The sequence below is a fragment of the Ambystoma mexicanum genome, chromosome 13 (genome assembly GCF_040938575.1).
Source record: "Ambystoma mexicanum isolate Mex_15411 chromosome 13, UKY_AmexF1_1, whole genome shotgun sequence".
In the NCBI taxonomy this organism is placed as follows: domain Eukaryota; kingdom Metazoa; phylum Chordata; class Amphibia; order Caudata; family Ambystomatidae; genus Ambystoma; species Ambystoma mexicanum.
The window spans coordinates 36,461,424-36,475,777 of record NC_090938.1 but is presented as its reverse complement, the minus strand read 5'-3'; the positions used below and the strand labels follow the sequence as shown (position 1 = coordinate 36,475,777).

Sequence of the window (14,354 nt, the reverse complement as noted above, 5' to 3'; positions counted from 1 at the left end):
TTTGCTTATGAAGTTGAGGGGAGAGCGGGGGGGTGAGGGGCAGGGGGGAATTTATGAACCCGATTGCGGAGGGACGGCGTTTGGACCAGCCATGCCCATTCCAGGAACTCCTGGAAAAGGCACATTTCCATAGAATGAGACTGTGGTTTTGAAGAGTGTAGTCCTCTCTCCAGAAGAAGGTGCGCGCGCTCCTCTGTGACCATCTGCAGTGATGGCCCCTGTAGTCTGGAAGATCACCCGTCAAAGCACTGATATAATATGCCCACCTCCTTTGATGGTGAAACTTGTCCTGTGCCCTCCTCCGATACTGCACTGAATCACCAGCCCCCCCCGGCCCCCCCAACCCCTTAAATTGTTCCACGCCCCCATCATCATTAGGCCTCTCTGTGTCCATCATGTTTGATGGACATCATCAGAACGGTAGTTTAGCCACTGAGGGGGGGCGAGGGGGGGCATTGGCCTCTGCTCTTCCACGGGGCATCGTGCCATGCTGTTAAGGGCCTGCCTTTGAATTGGCTAACCCTGAAGGTTCACCTCCAGCTCGGCGCTACACAGCAAGGCATTATGGGTATGCAAATTAGCGCTGGTATCCATTCGTTTTTTCAGCTCGAATGACCTATTGTAGTCTCAGTTTACCGGGAGAAGTTATTTTCTTACATTTTTTTTAAACCAACCAAAATATTGATGTTTGGTAAACCTACTTTCTGCGTTAGTGTTTGGAAGTCTCGGGCAGTGGTGTTGTCAGGAATCACATTTAGGGGTGGGGGGCACAGAAGGGGTCAAAGACACAAGTAGGGTGGCCGCCTATGAAGGGGAATGGGTGACGTCACAAGCACTCCTGCAGAGAAGCTCTTGTGCACACCAACTACCAAACCCCACTGCACCCCCCACCGGAATGTAGGCATGAAACCATTCACGGTTTTGTGCGCTAGATTCTGATTGGAGGGGCTGCTCTTGACAGCTGAGGGAACTTAACATGTGTGTGTGTGTGTGTGTGTGTGTGTGTGTGTGTGTGTGTGTGTGTGTGTGTGTGTGTGTGTGTGTGTGTGTGTGTGTGTGTGTGTGTGTGTGTGTGTGTGTGTGTGTGTGTGTGTGTGTGTGTGTGTGTGTGTGTGTGTGTGTGTGTGTGTGTGTGTGTGTGTGTGTGTGTGTGTGTGTGTGTGTGTGTGTGTGTGTGTGTGTGTGTGTGTGTGTGTGTGTGTGTGTGTGTGTGTGTGTGTGTGTGTGTGTGTGTGTGTGTGTGTGTGTGTGTGTGTGTGTGTGTGTGTGTGTGTGTGTGTGTGTGCGCGCGCGCGCGCGCACACAGCATTGCAGAGTGAGTAGCCAGGATTTCAGAGGAGGGGCCCACGCCTCCGCCCCACCCTAGCGGCGCCACTGGTCTCGGGGCACCCCGATGTGGATTGCTACTTCTACCCAACCAGAGCCAGCCCATCGGTGGTCTCCTGAGTGTCTGTCGTGCACGGGTCAGAACTTCATCACAATCACTATAACCGCCTGGACCACACCCACGCTACAGAACCATCAAACCGTGTCAGACACAGATCACCAAAAAGCATCGCCCAAGCCTATCCCTCGAGAAGCACAGGGGGTGGTGCGGGGGGGGGGGGGGGGCTGGCTAGGCAATCACCCGCATCGCCTCCCAGGACACCTCCTTTCCAGCATCACTGACGCTCTTGGTGTGAAGTGGGAACTGGAAGCTGAAATGGCCGCCAGGCAATACTGGCTCATTCTGGACCTGACGGGCAGAGTACTGCCTGGAAATTCCAGCCATGCATTGGGGAGTCCTCCCCCTTATCAGGATACTAAACGTTTGGAACATTCCATGTAATGACTTCACTGGAGGCGTCCACGAATGTACAATGCGCTGCGACACAATCTCTGCCAAGCTTGCTGCCTCGCGCCCGGGAACCCATCGGCCTGCAACCTTTGGCTGCCTAGTGGTTATAGACTACAACTCCCACCAGCCCTAGCCAATGGTGATCGATCATGGAAGTTGTAGTCCGAAACATCTAGTGAACGGCAGGTTACTGATCCCTCCTGTAGCTGTATTGAAACCTCACTAGCCACATATGTCTAACTAAGTATTGTACCCCCTGAACCCCCGGGACATGAATCCTCAAACTTGCCAAATTGTGAAAAACTGCATCAGTACCATGGACCTAGAAATTGCTGAGGTACCAACCTGTCCCTTCTTTCAGGGTGCACTTTGCGACCACCTTTATCCCAGAGGAATTCTTCGTTGTGTCCGGTGGGAGGCTAAGTCTTGGAGTGCGAGTCCCTTCCAAAACCTATGGAAACCTACAAGTTATTGTATAACCGCCAGCGCTTCAGGCCTCCAGGAACCCTGATCATGCGCACGCCCGAGAAGAACTTCTCGCCACACTTCATGAGGGTTTCTAGAAGGTGCAAGGATTTATGGGCCCTGGATAGGGTCCATGCGATGCACCATCCGTACCTTTGCCACATATTTGGGGGCGCTTGCCTTGCTGCGGCAAAACCCTGTAGCCCCGACTAGCCGTTCTTAACCGATGTGTGCTGTCTGTGGCCTATGTCACAGGAGATCCCGCCAAACATGCCGCAGCGCCTCCTACTGGCCATTCCCGGAACGTCTCCTCTAGTTCAGTCAGGCAGCAAAGCACTGTGGGGTGCCAACTTCCATGGCCTATTCCACTCACCAACAGATTAAGGTTCTCTTTATAAACCCACCATAATAGTGATAGGGAGTTGGGTCCACACACTTTCTGCATTGATGTCCACGTGTTTCGGGGTACCCCGCTGTGGATCCGGTTATTTCTAGCCAACCAGAGCCTACGCCCCACAGTCCGCTCCAATGTTACATTCTAAGATGAATCCCACGCGGGTCTTCCAGGCCTGGTATTTGCCACCCTCCCTCTCTATACGACGTGTACACGCACTCTAGGTCCGAATGGATGTGGCTAGTCCAATGGAGCACGCTTCTGAGAACACATCACCAAATCCTCTAGTTTAGCCATTTCTGGAGCAAGGAAACCCAATGGCGTCGCCGCCCTAGGCCGTCCATGGCCTTAGTTCCCCTCTGCTGGTTAGCTAGGGCTGGCAGGCCGCTACTGGCCAGTACGGCCCCTCCACTGAAGGTACAAAGCTGGCACGGGAAACCTGGCAAAGCCTCAGTGAGGCGAAATACCGCCCGCAAGCTCTTGCAGACGAGACGTGGGTGTGGCACTCTTTGTAATGGATGAATTGTTAAATAGAATTGCTTTTGTCTGATGTGCTTTACTATCTATGGGATTTTAAGTGGCAGAGGGACACCAAAAGGAACAGAACAGCTCCTGGCAGTTGGGGTCCGCAAGGAAGTGGCAAACGGGCAGAGGCTTGTGTACAAAGGTGCAGCGATAGCCAGCAGAGACCAGTGGGACCCCTTGACACCAACACATCCTCTTTCATTTAAAGTAGCTTACTGCAAACGCCTTGAATTTTTATTGTTTGTCCCGTGACTTTTCTTGTAGATGTAACAGTTTCTTCTCCCCCCGCCCCCACCATGAAGGTTTGTGGGAGCCATTTCTAAATATTTTGCCCCCCCACCTTGCCAGTCTGTGATAAGTTAACCCTTTTATTGAGGCCTGTCTTTGGCCGGTAGGTTCACAGTTCGTGACACAGCCTTTAGTTTGTGAAGACTGGTATTTACTTATTTATTTATTTATTTTATTGAGCATTTGTATGGCACTTTATACTTTCTTATGGGGTATCCATCCGCACACCATCTGCCCCACCTTGTGACCCATTCATGGGAACATCCTGGATAAAGCAACTTAGGGAGGGCTGAGTAGCTGCAGATCATCACAAGACAGGTTCATTGGCCTCTGCTGGCAGTACAAAGAAAGGCACCCAGGTGAGAGCTGAAGCCCAACTTAAAGAAGCAAATACTCTTTCTTTGGCTACGAGGTGTGGGGGGGTGTAAGAGCTAGCGCTCCGAGGGGAGTAGACGGGCTAATGTCGCCAGCAATGGCAGCCTTGAACGTGTGCTGCAAAGCAGACTTTCAATGTACTAAATTAATGAAGTATTTGCATTAAGCTAAGACTGTCAACCCAGAGGCGACTGATGAAGGCCTATTTCAACTAGCAAAGTTGAAAAGCCCTGGCGCCGTCCCTGCCCCGTAGCAGCTACCTCTTAAGCAGTGCCTTCCGCTCTCTGATTTCACCTCGTGCCTCTCTCTCTCTGTTTCTCTCTCTGTCCCTCCCTCTCTCTCTCTCTCTCTCTCTGTCTCTCTCTGTGTCTCTCTGCCTCTCTGTCCCTCTCTGTCTCTCTCTCTGCCTCTCTCTGCCTCTCTGTATGAATGCTGGCCTTCTCCTTGGTCTTTCAGGCCTCGCTTCCTGCCCCTGCTAACTGTGCTCTCCCACCTTCCGTTGCAGGGACCGGGCCCCCTTTGTCTTCACATCAGACATGGCGTATGTCATCAACGGCGGGGACAAACCTTCGAGCCGCTTCCATGACTTCGTGGACCTTTGCTGCCAGGCCTACAACCTGATCCGGAAGCACACGCACCTCTTCCTGAACCTGCTGGGGCTGGTGAGGCACTTTGCACGAGGGAGGATCTGCTGGCCCAGAGGATGCTGGGAGGGGTCCTGTCTGCCTATAGAGGCAGCTGGTAGGACAACTCCTATCATCAAGCGAGTCCTCCAGTGGTAGACCCAAGAGGAGACGTTCACTGAAGTCACAAATGGGGGTGGGGGGCGAACCCCCAAGAACTAGCACTAGTGCAAACGTTAGGACATCATGGTGTTCTTTGGAAATTAAGCAATTTAGGGCAAATTGTTTTTTTTTTATTTTGTTTTATTTTTTTACAATGCATTGCTTGAGAATTTGAGGAAAGGACTTTTTATTAATTGAGGTGAGACAATGCCAAAGGTCACTGCGTTGCCTTGCTGGCCTGTTTGGGGCCCTATATAGCGTACCCCGTGAAAGGCTGAGGTGGAATCCCAGGTGTACAGACGTACTAGGGATGTATGTGCCTCCTGGTATTCGTACATTCTAATTCTAGAATGGCAGGTACACAGATTGGCAAGCAAGAACACATTGTACCATGCGACTGTGAGCACAGGCCGCTCAAACCCCCTCTGCGTTTACTGCTGCCTACAGACCAGCCCCACGGACCGCTTATACACCCTCTGTGTCCGCTTTGCGTACAGACCAGCCTCACGGACCGTTTAAACACCCTCTGCGTCTACTGCTGTGTATAGACCAGCCCAACGGACCGCTTATACGCCCTATGCGTCCAGTACTGTGTAACTGTTTACAGACCGGCCCCGCAAACCGCTTAAACACCCTCTGCGTCCACTGTTGTGTTCATACCAGCCCCACGGACCGCTTATACACCTGCTGCGTCTGCTGATGCGTACAAACCAGCCCCACGGACTGCTTATATGCCCTCAGCGTCCACTACTGTGTACAGACCGCCCCGCAGACCGCTTATACGCCCTCTGCGTCCACTACTGTGTTAACTGTGTATAGACCGGCCCCGCAGACCGCTTAAACACCCTCTGCGTCCACTGCTGTGTTCATACCAGCCCCACGGACCACTTATACACCCGCTGCGTCTGCTGATGCGTACAGACCAGCCCCACGGACTGCTTATACACCCTCTGTGTCCACTACTGTGTACAGACCAGCCCCGCGGACCGCTAATACGCCCTCTGCGTCCACTACTGTGTACAGACCAGCGTCCACTACTGTGTATATAGACCAGCGTCCACTACTGTGTACAGACCAGCCCCACGGACCACTTATACACCCGCTGCGTCTGCTGATGCGTACAGACCAGCCCCACGGACTGCTTATACACCCTCTGTGTCCACTACTGTGTACAGACCAGCCCCGCGGACCGCTTAAACATCTTCTGCGTCCACTGCTGCGTACAGACCAGCACCACGGACCGCTAATACGCCCTCTGCGTCCACTACTGTGTACAGACCAGCGTCCACTACTGTGTATATAGACCAGCGTCCACTACTGCGTACAGACCAGCCCCGCGGACCGCTTATACACCCTCTGCTTCCGCTGTTGCGTACAGACCAGCCCCGCGGACCGCTTAGACAACCTCTGCTTCTGCTGCTGTGTACAGACCAGCCCGGCGGACCGCTTATACACCCTCTGCTTCCGCTGTCGCGTACAGACCAGCCCGTCTTGCTTAAAGTGTGTAACCATGTAGGCATTTATGGAAAGCAGATACATAGTCATTTTCTCCAGAGTGCCAATTTCGCTGGGGGGTTGGGGAAGGGTTACGCTAAGCATGCGTGTTAGTGTGCATGGTGACAGGCGTTCACATGCAATGCGAGTCCCCTGCTTTTCCGCTAGCATGAAAATCAGATACAGATGCAAACGCCTTAGAGTGGGAGCAACGTAAATTCCCTGCTCCATCTCCCAAAAACGCGCTAAAGCCATCGTGTGGTCGCCCAAAGCCATACGTACAACGTTTACACACGGATTCCTGGGGCTTTTAAACATGATGGCCATCACGTCTAAATATGAAAGAGTTTATATGGTGCACTACAAAACAATAAGTCAACCAATATATGTGTCATCCGTGTGAACTGCGGAAATACGATTACGGTGAGGAATGCATCCTATATATAGCTTCCGGGACACTTCACCGTGTACGCCAGAAACGGGCCTTGTCCCCTCGTTATGGAAACCTTGCACCAATGCAAGTGTCACTAAGGCAAACATGCCTTGATGCAAGAAAACTGTTCTTTTAATGTCGTTTTGCACCAGGGCAATGTTAAAGCTGGTGCCAATGTGGCACAGGTTGCGCACTAGTGTAGCCCTTGCCCTGGTGCACGTGTGCATGGAATGCATTGAAAGAATCAGAATTTGAACGAGGGCTATTTTGAGTGCAATGGAGGGGAGGGCCGTTGACCTTTTACCCATGTGCCCCCCACTGACTCTTCCATGCCCCTTTCTCCCAGATGCTGTCCTGTGGCATCCCCGAGCTCTCCAACTTGGAAGACTTGAAGTATGTGTACGATGCGCTGCGGCCGCAGGATTCGGAAGCCGACGCCACCACCTACTTCACCAGGTGAGACATGATTATGCGCAGTGACCTCTGCTATCTCCATGTAGGGTCCAGTACAAACCCAGAGGTAGAACGTGAAAGATAAGTGTGGAACTGTGCTTCCTGGAGCGAGGCCGCAAACCGGTTACTTGAACTGCCTAACCATGGCAAGAATTCCTGACGCGGTGCAGCGCGGTCTATCGGGAATGCTAAGAACCTGGACAGCCACGTGCTGCACATTTAAGTGGTTAAGGAAGGCACCTGGAGGGAGACCAGATGGCCCCATATCCTTGGGGCTTGTTAAACCCCAGTCTTTGCACTTGCGCGTTCTCAATGTCACTGGGCCTAGGAAGATAGTTGTTTTGCCCTCCCTTGTTTCCCTCCCTTGACCTGTCACCTCTGAAACACTTGTGTATGGGCGTGAATCAAATAAAATCTATCATATCTTTCCTTTACTTTCCCCCACACTAATCCGGTACTTTTGCCCAGCTCCTAGAATGCATTATTTTCTTAAATGAAAGCCTGTGCCAGGGATATGGCCAAGACAAGCTCCAGCTTCCTGCCCTGGGAGAAGTGTGTCTCCAACCAGCCTCCTTACCTGACATGTACACCACAACAGCCACACGTTCCTAGTGCTATAGACAAGCAGGGCTTAATTTGAGGGATGTTTGCCAGGGCTCATCCCCAGCACTTCTTTCTGAGCCCTGTCACTTATTTCTGAGCCCAGTTTAAATTGTGGTAATTTGGTAATTGTATTATTTTAATTGTCTGTCATAGTAACACAATAAGCAACAACAGTCTGGCCCAGGTTGGCAGGTCACGGCTAATTAACCATTTTCATGAATAACAAGCCATTTGGGCCCTCCATCTCTGGTTGGGCCTGCACCTTCCAGCATGGCCGACCTCAACAGCACTGTTGCTGCTTCCATTTTAAAATCTTAATTTAGGTGCGTTTAGCATTAGATCTGTGCACCATCTGCTTTGCCCATTTAGTTTTACATTCGAGTAACAATGCATTGTTTTTGTTGCCTCCGTTTTCAAAATCGAACTTAAGTGTGTATAGTCCTACATTTCTGTACCACTTATCTGATGTAATTCTATTTCTGTGGTTTGCAGTTATTCTTTTTCCGACTTCTACTACTAGGCCTGCTGGTGAGTTTAGCTAGAACTGTGCTGTGCAGCCACTCCTCCTTCATTTCTTGTCTAAACCTCTGCCGACCTATTGCTCTCTCCATCTCACCTATATTCTCTAACTGCTACACTATCGCCTATCCCCCCTCTCTCTCATAGTCCGCTAGGAAAAAACACAAAAAATACATCTTGAGTGCAAACCTTGGACTTCCGATTGCAGACACCTATGTCCGCGCTCCCTCTAGAGAGGTTTTCACTGATATAATCTTCTCTGTCCCCTCTCCAGATCTATAGACCCCCCATGTCATCTCTACTCTCTCCTTCCTCATGCTCATCCAATAATAGTGGCACCAAGTGGGAAGTTCCCTTGCTGGTTTCTCATCCTCACGTTGCTTCGTTAATGTCCATCACACTCGCACAATCCTGATTCCGAGTCCACAACCCAAACTCCTTCTCTTTGACCGCATCCTTCCTTCTCTCATTAACTTCCTTCCTTCTCCTGGATCTCCCCCATCTAATCTCTCTCTCTCTCTCTCCCTCTCCCTCCTCTGACTGGTGTATCACGCCCCTGTACTCCACCTGAGAAAACCTTTAAAGGCACAGACCTCCTCCACCTGCCCCTACTCTTGCTAATTTCTGCAATCACTCTTTTGCCACCAGCTCGTTCCCCTCTCCTTTTAAGCACCCCCCATCCCCGTTGTGCGCCCCACTACTGAAAAAAAACATCCTAATACCCTACTTGCCCTGCCAGCTACCGCCCTATTTCATCACCCCTGTCCTGGAAAATCTGCTCGAGAAGCTGGCCTTGCCCAAACTCAACTCACACACTGAACTTGTTGGTAGTGTCCATGACCATCAATCTGGATTCCGAGCATCCAGAGGCACAGAAACTGCTCTCCTGAACACCCGTGAAGAACTGCTTGTATCTCTGGACTCCAGCTGTCCTTATTCTTCTCAATCTGTCCTCTGCCTTTGACACAGTCAACCATTCCATCCTCATACAAAGGCTCTACAATACCCTTAGTATCTCGGAACGGGCACTGGACTGGCTTATCTCTTTCCTCAATAACCGCTCTTCCGAAGTCATCCTGGGCACCTTCTCCTTTCCTCCTCCCCTCTCCACCTGTGGTGTCCCTAATGGATCTATACTCTCCCCTGGCTCTTTAACATCTATCTTGCTCTCCTTGTACGCCTCATTGCCGCCTCCTCCAACTTCCAGTGTTACGCAGATGACGCACAGCTCTTCCTCAAACTCCCTGCTGACCCCCTTGCACCCTCCATGATCCCGGACTGCCTATCTGCCATCCAGTCCTGATGGGTCTCCAACGATCCCTGCCTCAACGCTTGTAAAACTGAGATCCTTCCGAAAGGGACCCCTGCTCCCTCCTTCTCTCCCCCCTCACTCTGGCTTTCCTCCTTGGGCTCTCCCCCTGCGCCTTCAACTGAAGCCAGAAACCTTGGAGTCCTTCGACTCCTACCCGCCTCCCACTCGGGACATTGCCAAGAAGTCCCACTTTCAGCTATTCCTTCTCAAAGGAATTTTACATTTCATTTTCTCACTTTCCCTCAGAGACTCAATGTGACCCAAGCCCTAGTTCTATCTAGGCTTGACTACTGCAATAGCCACCTCCTGAATCTACCACCTCTCACTCTGCGACCCCTCCAGCTAAACCAGAATAGGACAGCAAGACTTATCCTTGGCCTTAAGCCCAGGGACCACATCTCTCCTGCACTAAAAAGTCTTCACTGGCTCCCGTTTGCTGTACGGATTAAATTCAAATCCCTCTGCATCATCCACAAGGCTGTCTGGTCCCGAGGACCACACTATCTCTAACTCTATCTCACTAAATACTTTCCCTCTAGACCACTATGTTCCTCTGGCACCAACTCTGTGTGTAAAGCGCTTAGCTAATCAGAGAGTAGGTGGTCGTTCACTTTCCTCAGCGGGCTCCCTCCTATGCAATAGCCTCCTCCTCCTCCCTCTGCGCCTTGAGCAGGATCTTCTCAAATTCCTGAAGCTCCTTAAAACTTTCCACTTTTCCTCTTTCTTCCTTCCCTTCTCTCCTCTGCTAATCCCACAGTTGCTGCGATCAGTGTCCTGGTCCCTTATGCATCCTTGGGACCCTGAGCTCCCACATCAATCCTGCACAGCTCCTGTCTATCCACAGCACTTGCATCTGCAGACCCTCCACCCTGGAGGTTCGCACTTACACCTCCCGCGGCCCCAGTGCGTGTAGCACTCACATTCCTAGCACTTCATCTGCGGCTCACTCATGAGCTCGGACTCCCTGCCACTTGCTACCTCTTCCCTCTTTCTTGCTGCACTTGCACGTTCTGAATACTCACAAGGCAATAGTAGGTTCACCCCTTCTACCTTTCCCCCCTCTCTGCTCTTAAATCTTGTGATTTTAATGGGTTTTTTTCCCCCGCCCTTGCTCCATACCTGCCCTGTGGGCGCTTTGCTACAGTATTTACTTATTGTATAAGCGCCTAACAAGCAACCAATAAATAGATAAATAAACGAGTGGGACCATGCTGGTCACTCATGCTAGCCATCCCTGCACACTGCTCCACTCAGCCTGCCTGGCAATGGTACACATTCTCCACCTTAATACCCAGCAGCACTGCCACAGCAGGGTGGGTTGGCAACAGGACAGTCGCCAGTGAGCAGCCCCAAAACAGAGGCAAGGCCAGCATAAAGGCCAATGTCTGAGAGGAGTGCCTGCCGTGAGTGACAACCTATACAAGAGGACCTTACTGCAGTGTTTGACAGGAAATGTCATTAGTTCGGTAATAATTTTGCCTGTATGTGTCCATCAATTCGACATAGGAGGAAAGCGTGCTTGCTCTTTTGTCTGTGGTTAGATGTTCATATGTTCCACTTGCCAGTGATCGAAGTAGAGTAACATGTTAACGATGATGTGTTTTAAAGAAACACATGACATATTATTTGTGGCTCGAAAGAACATCGACGTGTATGTAGGACACTGCTAGAATCCAATCATTCATCACCTTCATTGAACCAGTGGGAGTTGCAGCTTTAACCATAAATATGTTGACACAGTATGGAGCAGCCGTGGTTACTATCAACAGTGGGCAGGGAGTTGCCTGTCCCAATAAATGGGCCCTGGCACTTATTTTCTTACTAATTAAGCACTGTACACAAGGTACTTCAGTTCGAGGAGACCCATCCGTTTCTGGGGTGGTGTTTCTAGAACAAGGACATTCTCGTTTCCGTGAGGGTCCATTGCTGTAGAGAAAACCACTGTGATTTTCCCATCGCACAGAATTTGACTGTTATTTTATTTTTAAAAAAAAAAGGAATTTTAGACAATTTGTAGAATTGGATTTCAAGTTCTATTTTCCAGGATGTTTCAGGTGAAATGGAAGGTGTTGCCAGGCCCCCTGGGTTACTTTGTCTTTTTAGAATTAGACATGCTCCCATGCAGAGAAACTTGGTGGGTCATTTCTAGTTTTGGCTATTAGTTGGCACTGTAAGCGCTCCCCATAAGCCAACACTATTGCCCTGGGGAGTATGATTATAATAGTTTTTTATAATGCACACTTAATACCAAAGAGGTTTCTAAGCACGAACCCCGGATTCAAATCTATGTTGCTCTGCGTCATCTTGCTTCCAAGACGAGTGTGTTGCCACTGAGCTATCCTACTAGAGAGATGGGATGCAAGGAGGAATACAGTCTGGAGGGGATGCTTTTGGTTATTTAATGCCCCATTGACTGCCCATGGCCATGCTAATCCCTATTTCTAGTCCCACCCACTGCCTGCTCCTCCTCGGATCCCTGAGTCTAGTTCTGTGCCTTTTGAGCAGCCTGCACGATAGCTCAGCGGGTTGAGCGCTCGCTGCTGCGATCTGAGCGTGATCTGAGGGTCACAGGTTCGAATCCCAGCAAGGCCAACTCAGCCTTTCACCTTTCCGAGGTCGACAAATGAGTACCAATTTCAGTTGGGTGATACTGTATGTAAATATGTGGTCTGTAAAGCGCTTTGGATTAAGACGCTATATAAACAACACATAATTATCATTCTGAAATGTAACGGCTTGCTTGAAGCTATAAGCCAGCTCCTGGTGTAAACAAGTGTCCCTTGCATCGAACTCCTGTCCGAAACGAGCACTGGCAAAACATCACAGTTCTGACTCTTGTGCAGGCCCTGTCATAGTATACATTTGCCAGCTTTTGCAAAGTAGTAGCATTATGGCTGTGCTTGGAAAATGCCTAACCCTTTCCAACACCAAAGCAAACGCTGTTCCCTTTGGTTCTACTGGTTTGAAAGGGGTGGCAACGCGCTGCGCCAGAGAGCTGGACCCAGCCTCATGCAGCACGCTGGAGATGTTATTTCTATTAATATTAAAGTAGTCTTGGCATTTTTATTGGTGAGGTTTAGAATTGAAGCAATGAAAATAAAAGTTGCTGGGCGTGCACATGTATTTTCCGGCCACTAGGGGCCCTGTCTGCTCTGCTCTTTACACCAACATTTGTATTGCATTTATGTCGCTGGTAAAACAGCTGGCTGATGCAAGCCCTTACTGTAGCGATTGTATGCAATCCTCTGAGGTCGATACAGTGAGTTCCATTAAATCGGGTAAAGGGCTTAGATGTGAGACGATTCCACCATGAAGCACTAGATATTCAAACTATTTATTTCAGAGTTGCTCGGTGATCCCAGAGTCTCGTTGCCAAAAAAGTATCTGCTCCTTCAACAAAGAGAGCGTTATTTCCGAACGTGTGCAACTGGTCTCTGAAGCCTAGCAACGGTGCACTGAATGCAATCGGCAGCGCTATATTTAAGTATGTGCCCGCCTGTGCTTTCAGATACGAGCCTTGTGTATCTAGGAATCGTCTGGGAGAGCACCTGGCATCAGAGCTAGCCAGCCTCGTCAATGGTGAGGGATCATGGGAGTCGTAGTCTAAGACATCTGGAGAGCCACAGCTTGCAGACTCCTGGTGGAGCTTTCACACTGAGGCCTGCTGTGGGCATGGCATTATTAAAGGCTCTTGCGTGGACTTTGCTCTGTGATGCAGTTTCCGGACTCCTAGGCTGGGCTCAAGGGTCACGCCTTGGCTGCTCACTTCTGATGCAAGGAGCCTGCAACGCTGGCGCCCTGGCTGGCTCCCATGCCAACCTAGCGCGGGCACACAAGTTTCCATCCAGAGGGAGATGAGGGCAGGTTGGACATACTTGGAATAATGCATCACTAGGCGCTTGTTGTCACACAGTGGCTCTCCTGAGCATTGCCACCTTATTGCAAACTGGCACCAACCGTAAACACCGGAGAGGGGTGCAATGGGCGGATACCAGCAGACAGTGGTCGGTGCGAAAACCAGAGTTCATAGAGGTCCAGTTTGAAATATGGCACAGGGAATCTCTTACAACATTACCATATATCGGTGCTTCTCGGAACAATAATGCCACGCACTGATGCTAAACGGTGTGACTTCAGCGACACAGTAGGATTTTAACAGTAAAACAGGCCCTGACCCAGTGCACAATGGTGTCCTGTCCAGTACACGTCCTCAACTGCAGAACATATCGTGACAAGGTTCTCACTTGCCCCGTTCTCGTGCCCGCCCTCTCAGCAGCACGTCACAGCCCTCTGATCTCAGCAGTGACATCACACTCACTGCTCTCTCCTTCAGAGCTATCAGAACCCTCTAATCTCAGCACTGACAACACAATAACCACCTGCTCTCGGCAGTGACCTCACAATCCCCTCTGTCCTTAAAACTGAGAGCAGGTGATTGTGATGTCACTACTCGGGACAAGAGGGGATTGTGATGTCACTGCTGAGAAGAGGGGATTGTGATGTCACTGCTAGGGATAGGAGGGGGTTATGTCACTGCTGAGAAGAGGGGATTGTGATTTCACTGCTGGGGACAGAGGATTAGGTTACTACTCAGAAGAGGGGATTGTGATGTCACTGCTATGGATAGGAGGGGATTATGTCACTGCTGAGAAGAGGGGAGTGTGATGTCACTGCTGGGGACAGAGGATTAGGTCACTACTGAGAAGAGGGGATTGTGATGTCACTGCTAGGGACATGAGGGGATTATGTCACTGCTGAGAAGAGGGGATTGTGATGTCCCTGCTAGGGACAGGAGGGGATTGCGATGTCACTGCTGGGGACAGGAGGGGATTAGGTCACTACTGAGAAGAAGGGATTGTGATGTCACTGCT

General features: G+C 50.5%; 1 protein-coding gene across 2 annotated transcripts in view; it reads left to right on the top strand.

Moving 5' to 3' along the window:
• The window catches only part of PIK3C2B (phosphatidylinositol-4-phosphate 3-kinase catalytic subunit type 2 beta), a 497,568-nt gene that overhangs the window by 416,393 nt on the left and 66,821 nt on the right, over nt 1–14,354 (top strand). For both annotated transcript variants that reach the window (XM_069633113.1, XM_069633114.1), the window contains exons 25-26: nt 4,390–4,546; nt 6,943–7,052. In XM_069633113.1, the coding sequence (XP_069489214.1) occupies nt 4,390–4,546; nt 6,943–7,052 (267 nt within the window). The remainder of the gene's footprint in view (nt 1–4,389; nt 4,547–6,942; nt 7,053–14,354) is intronic.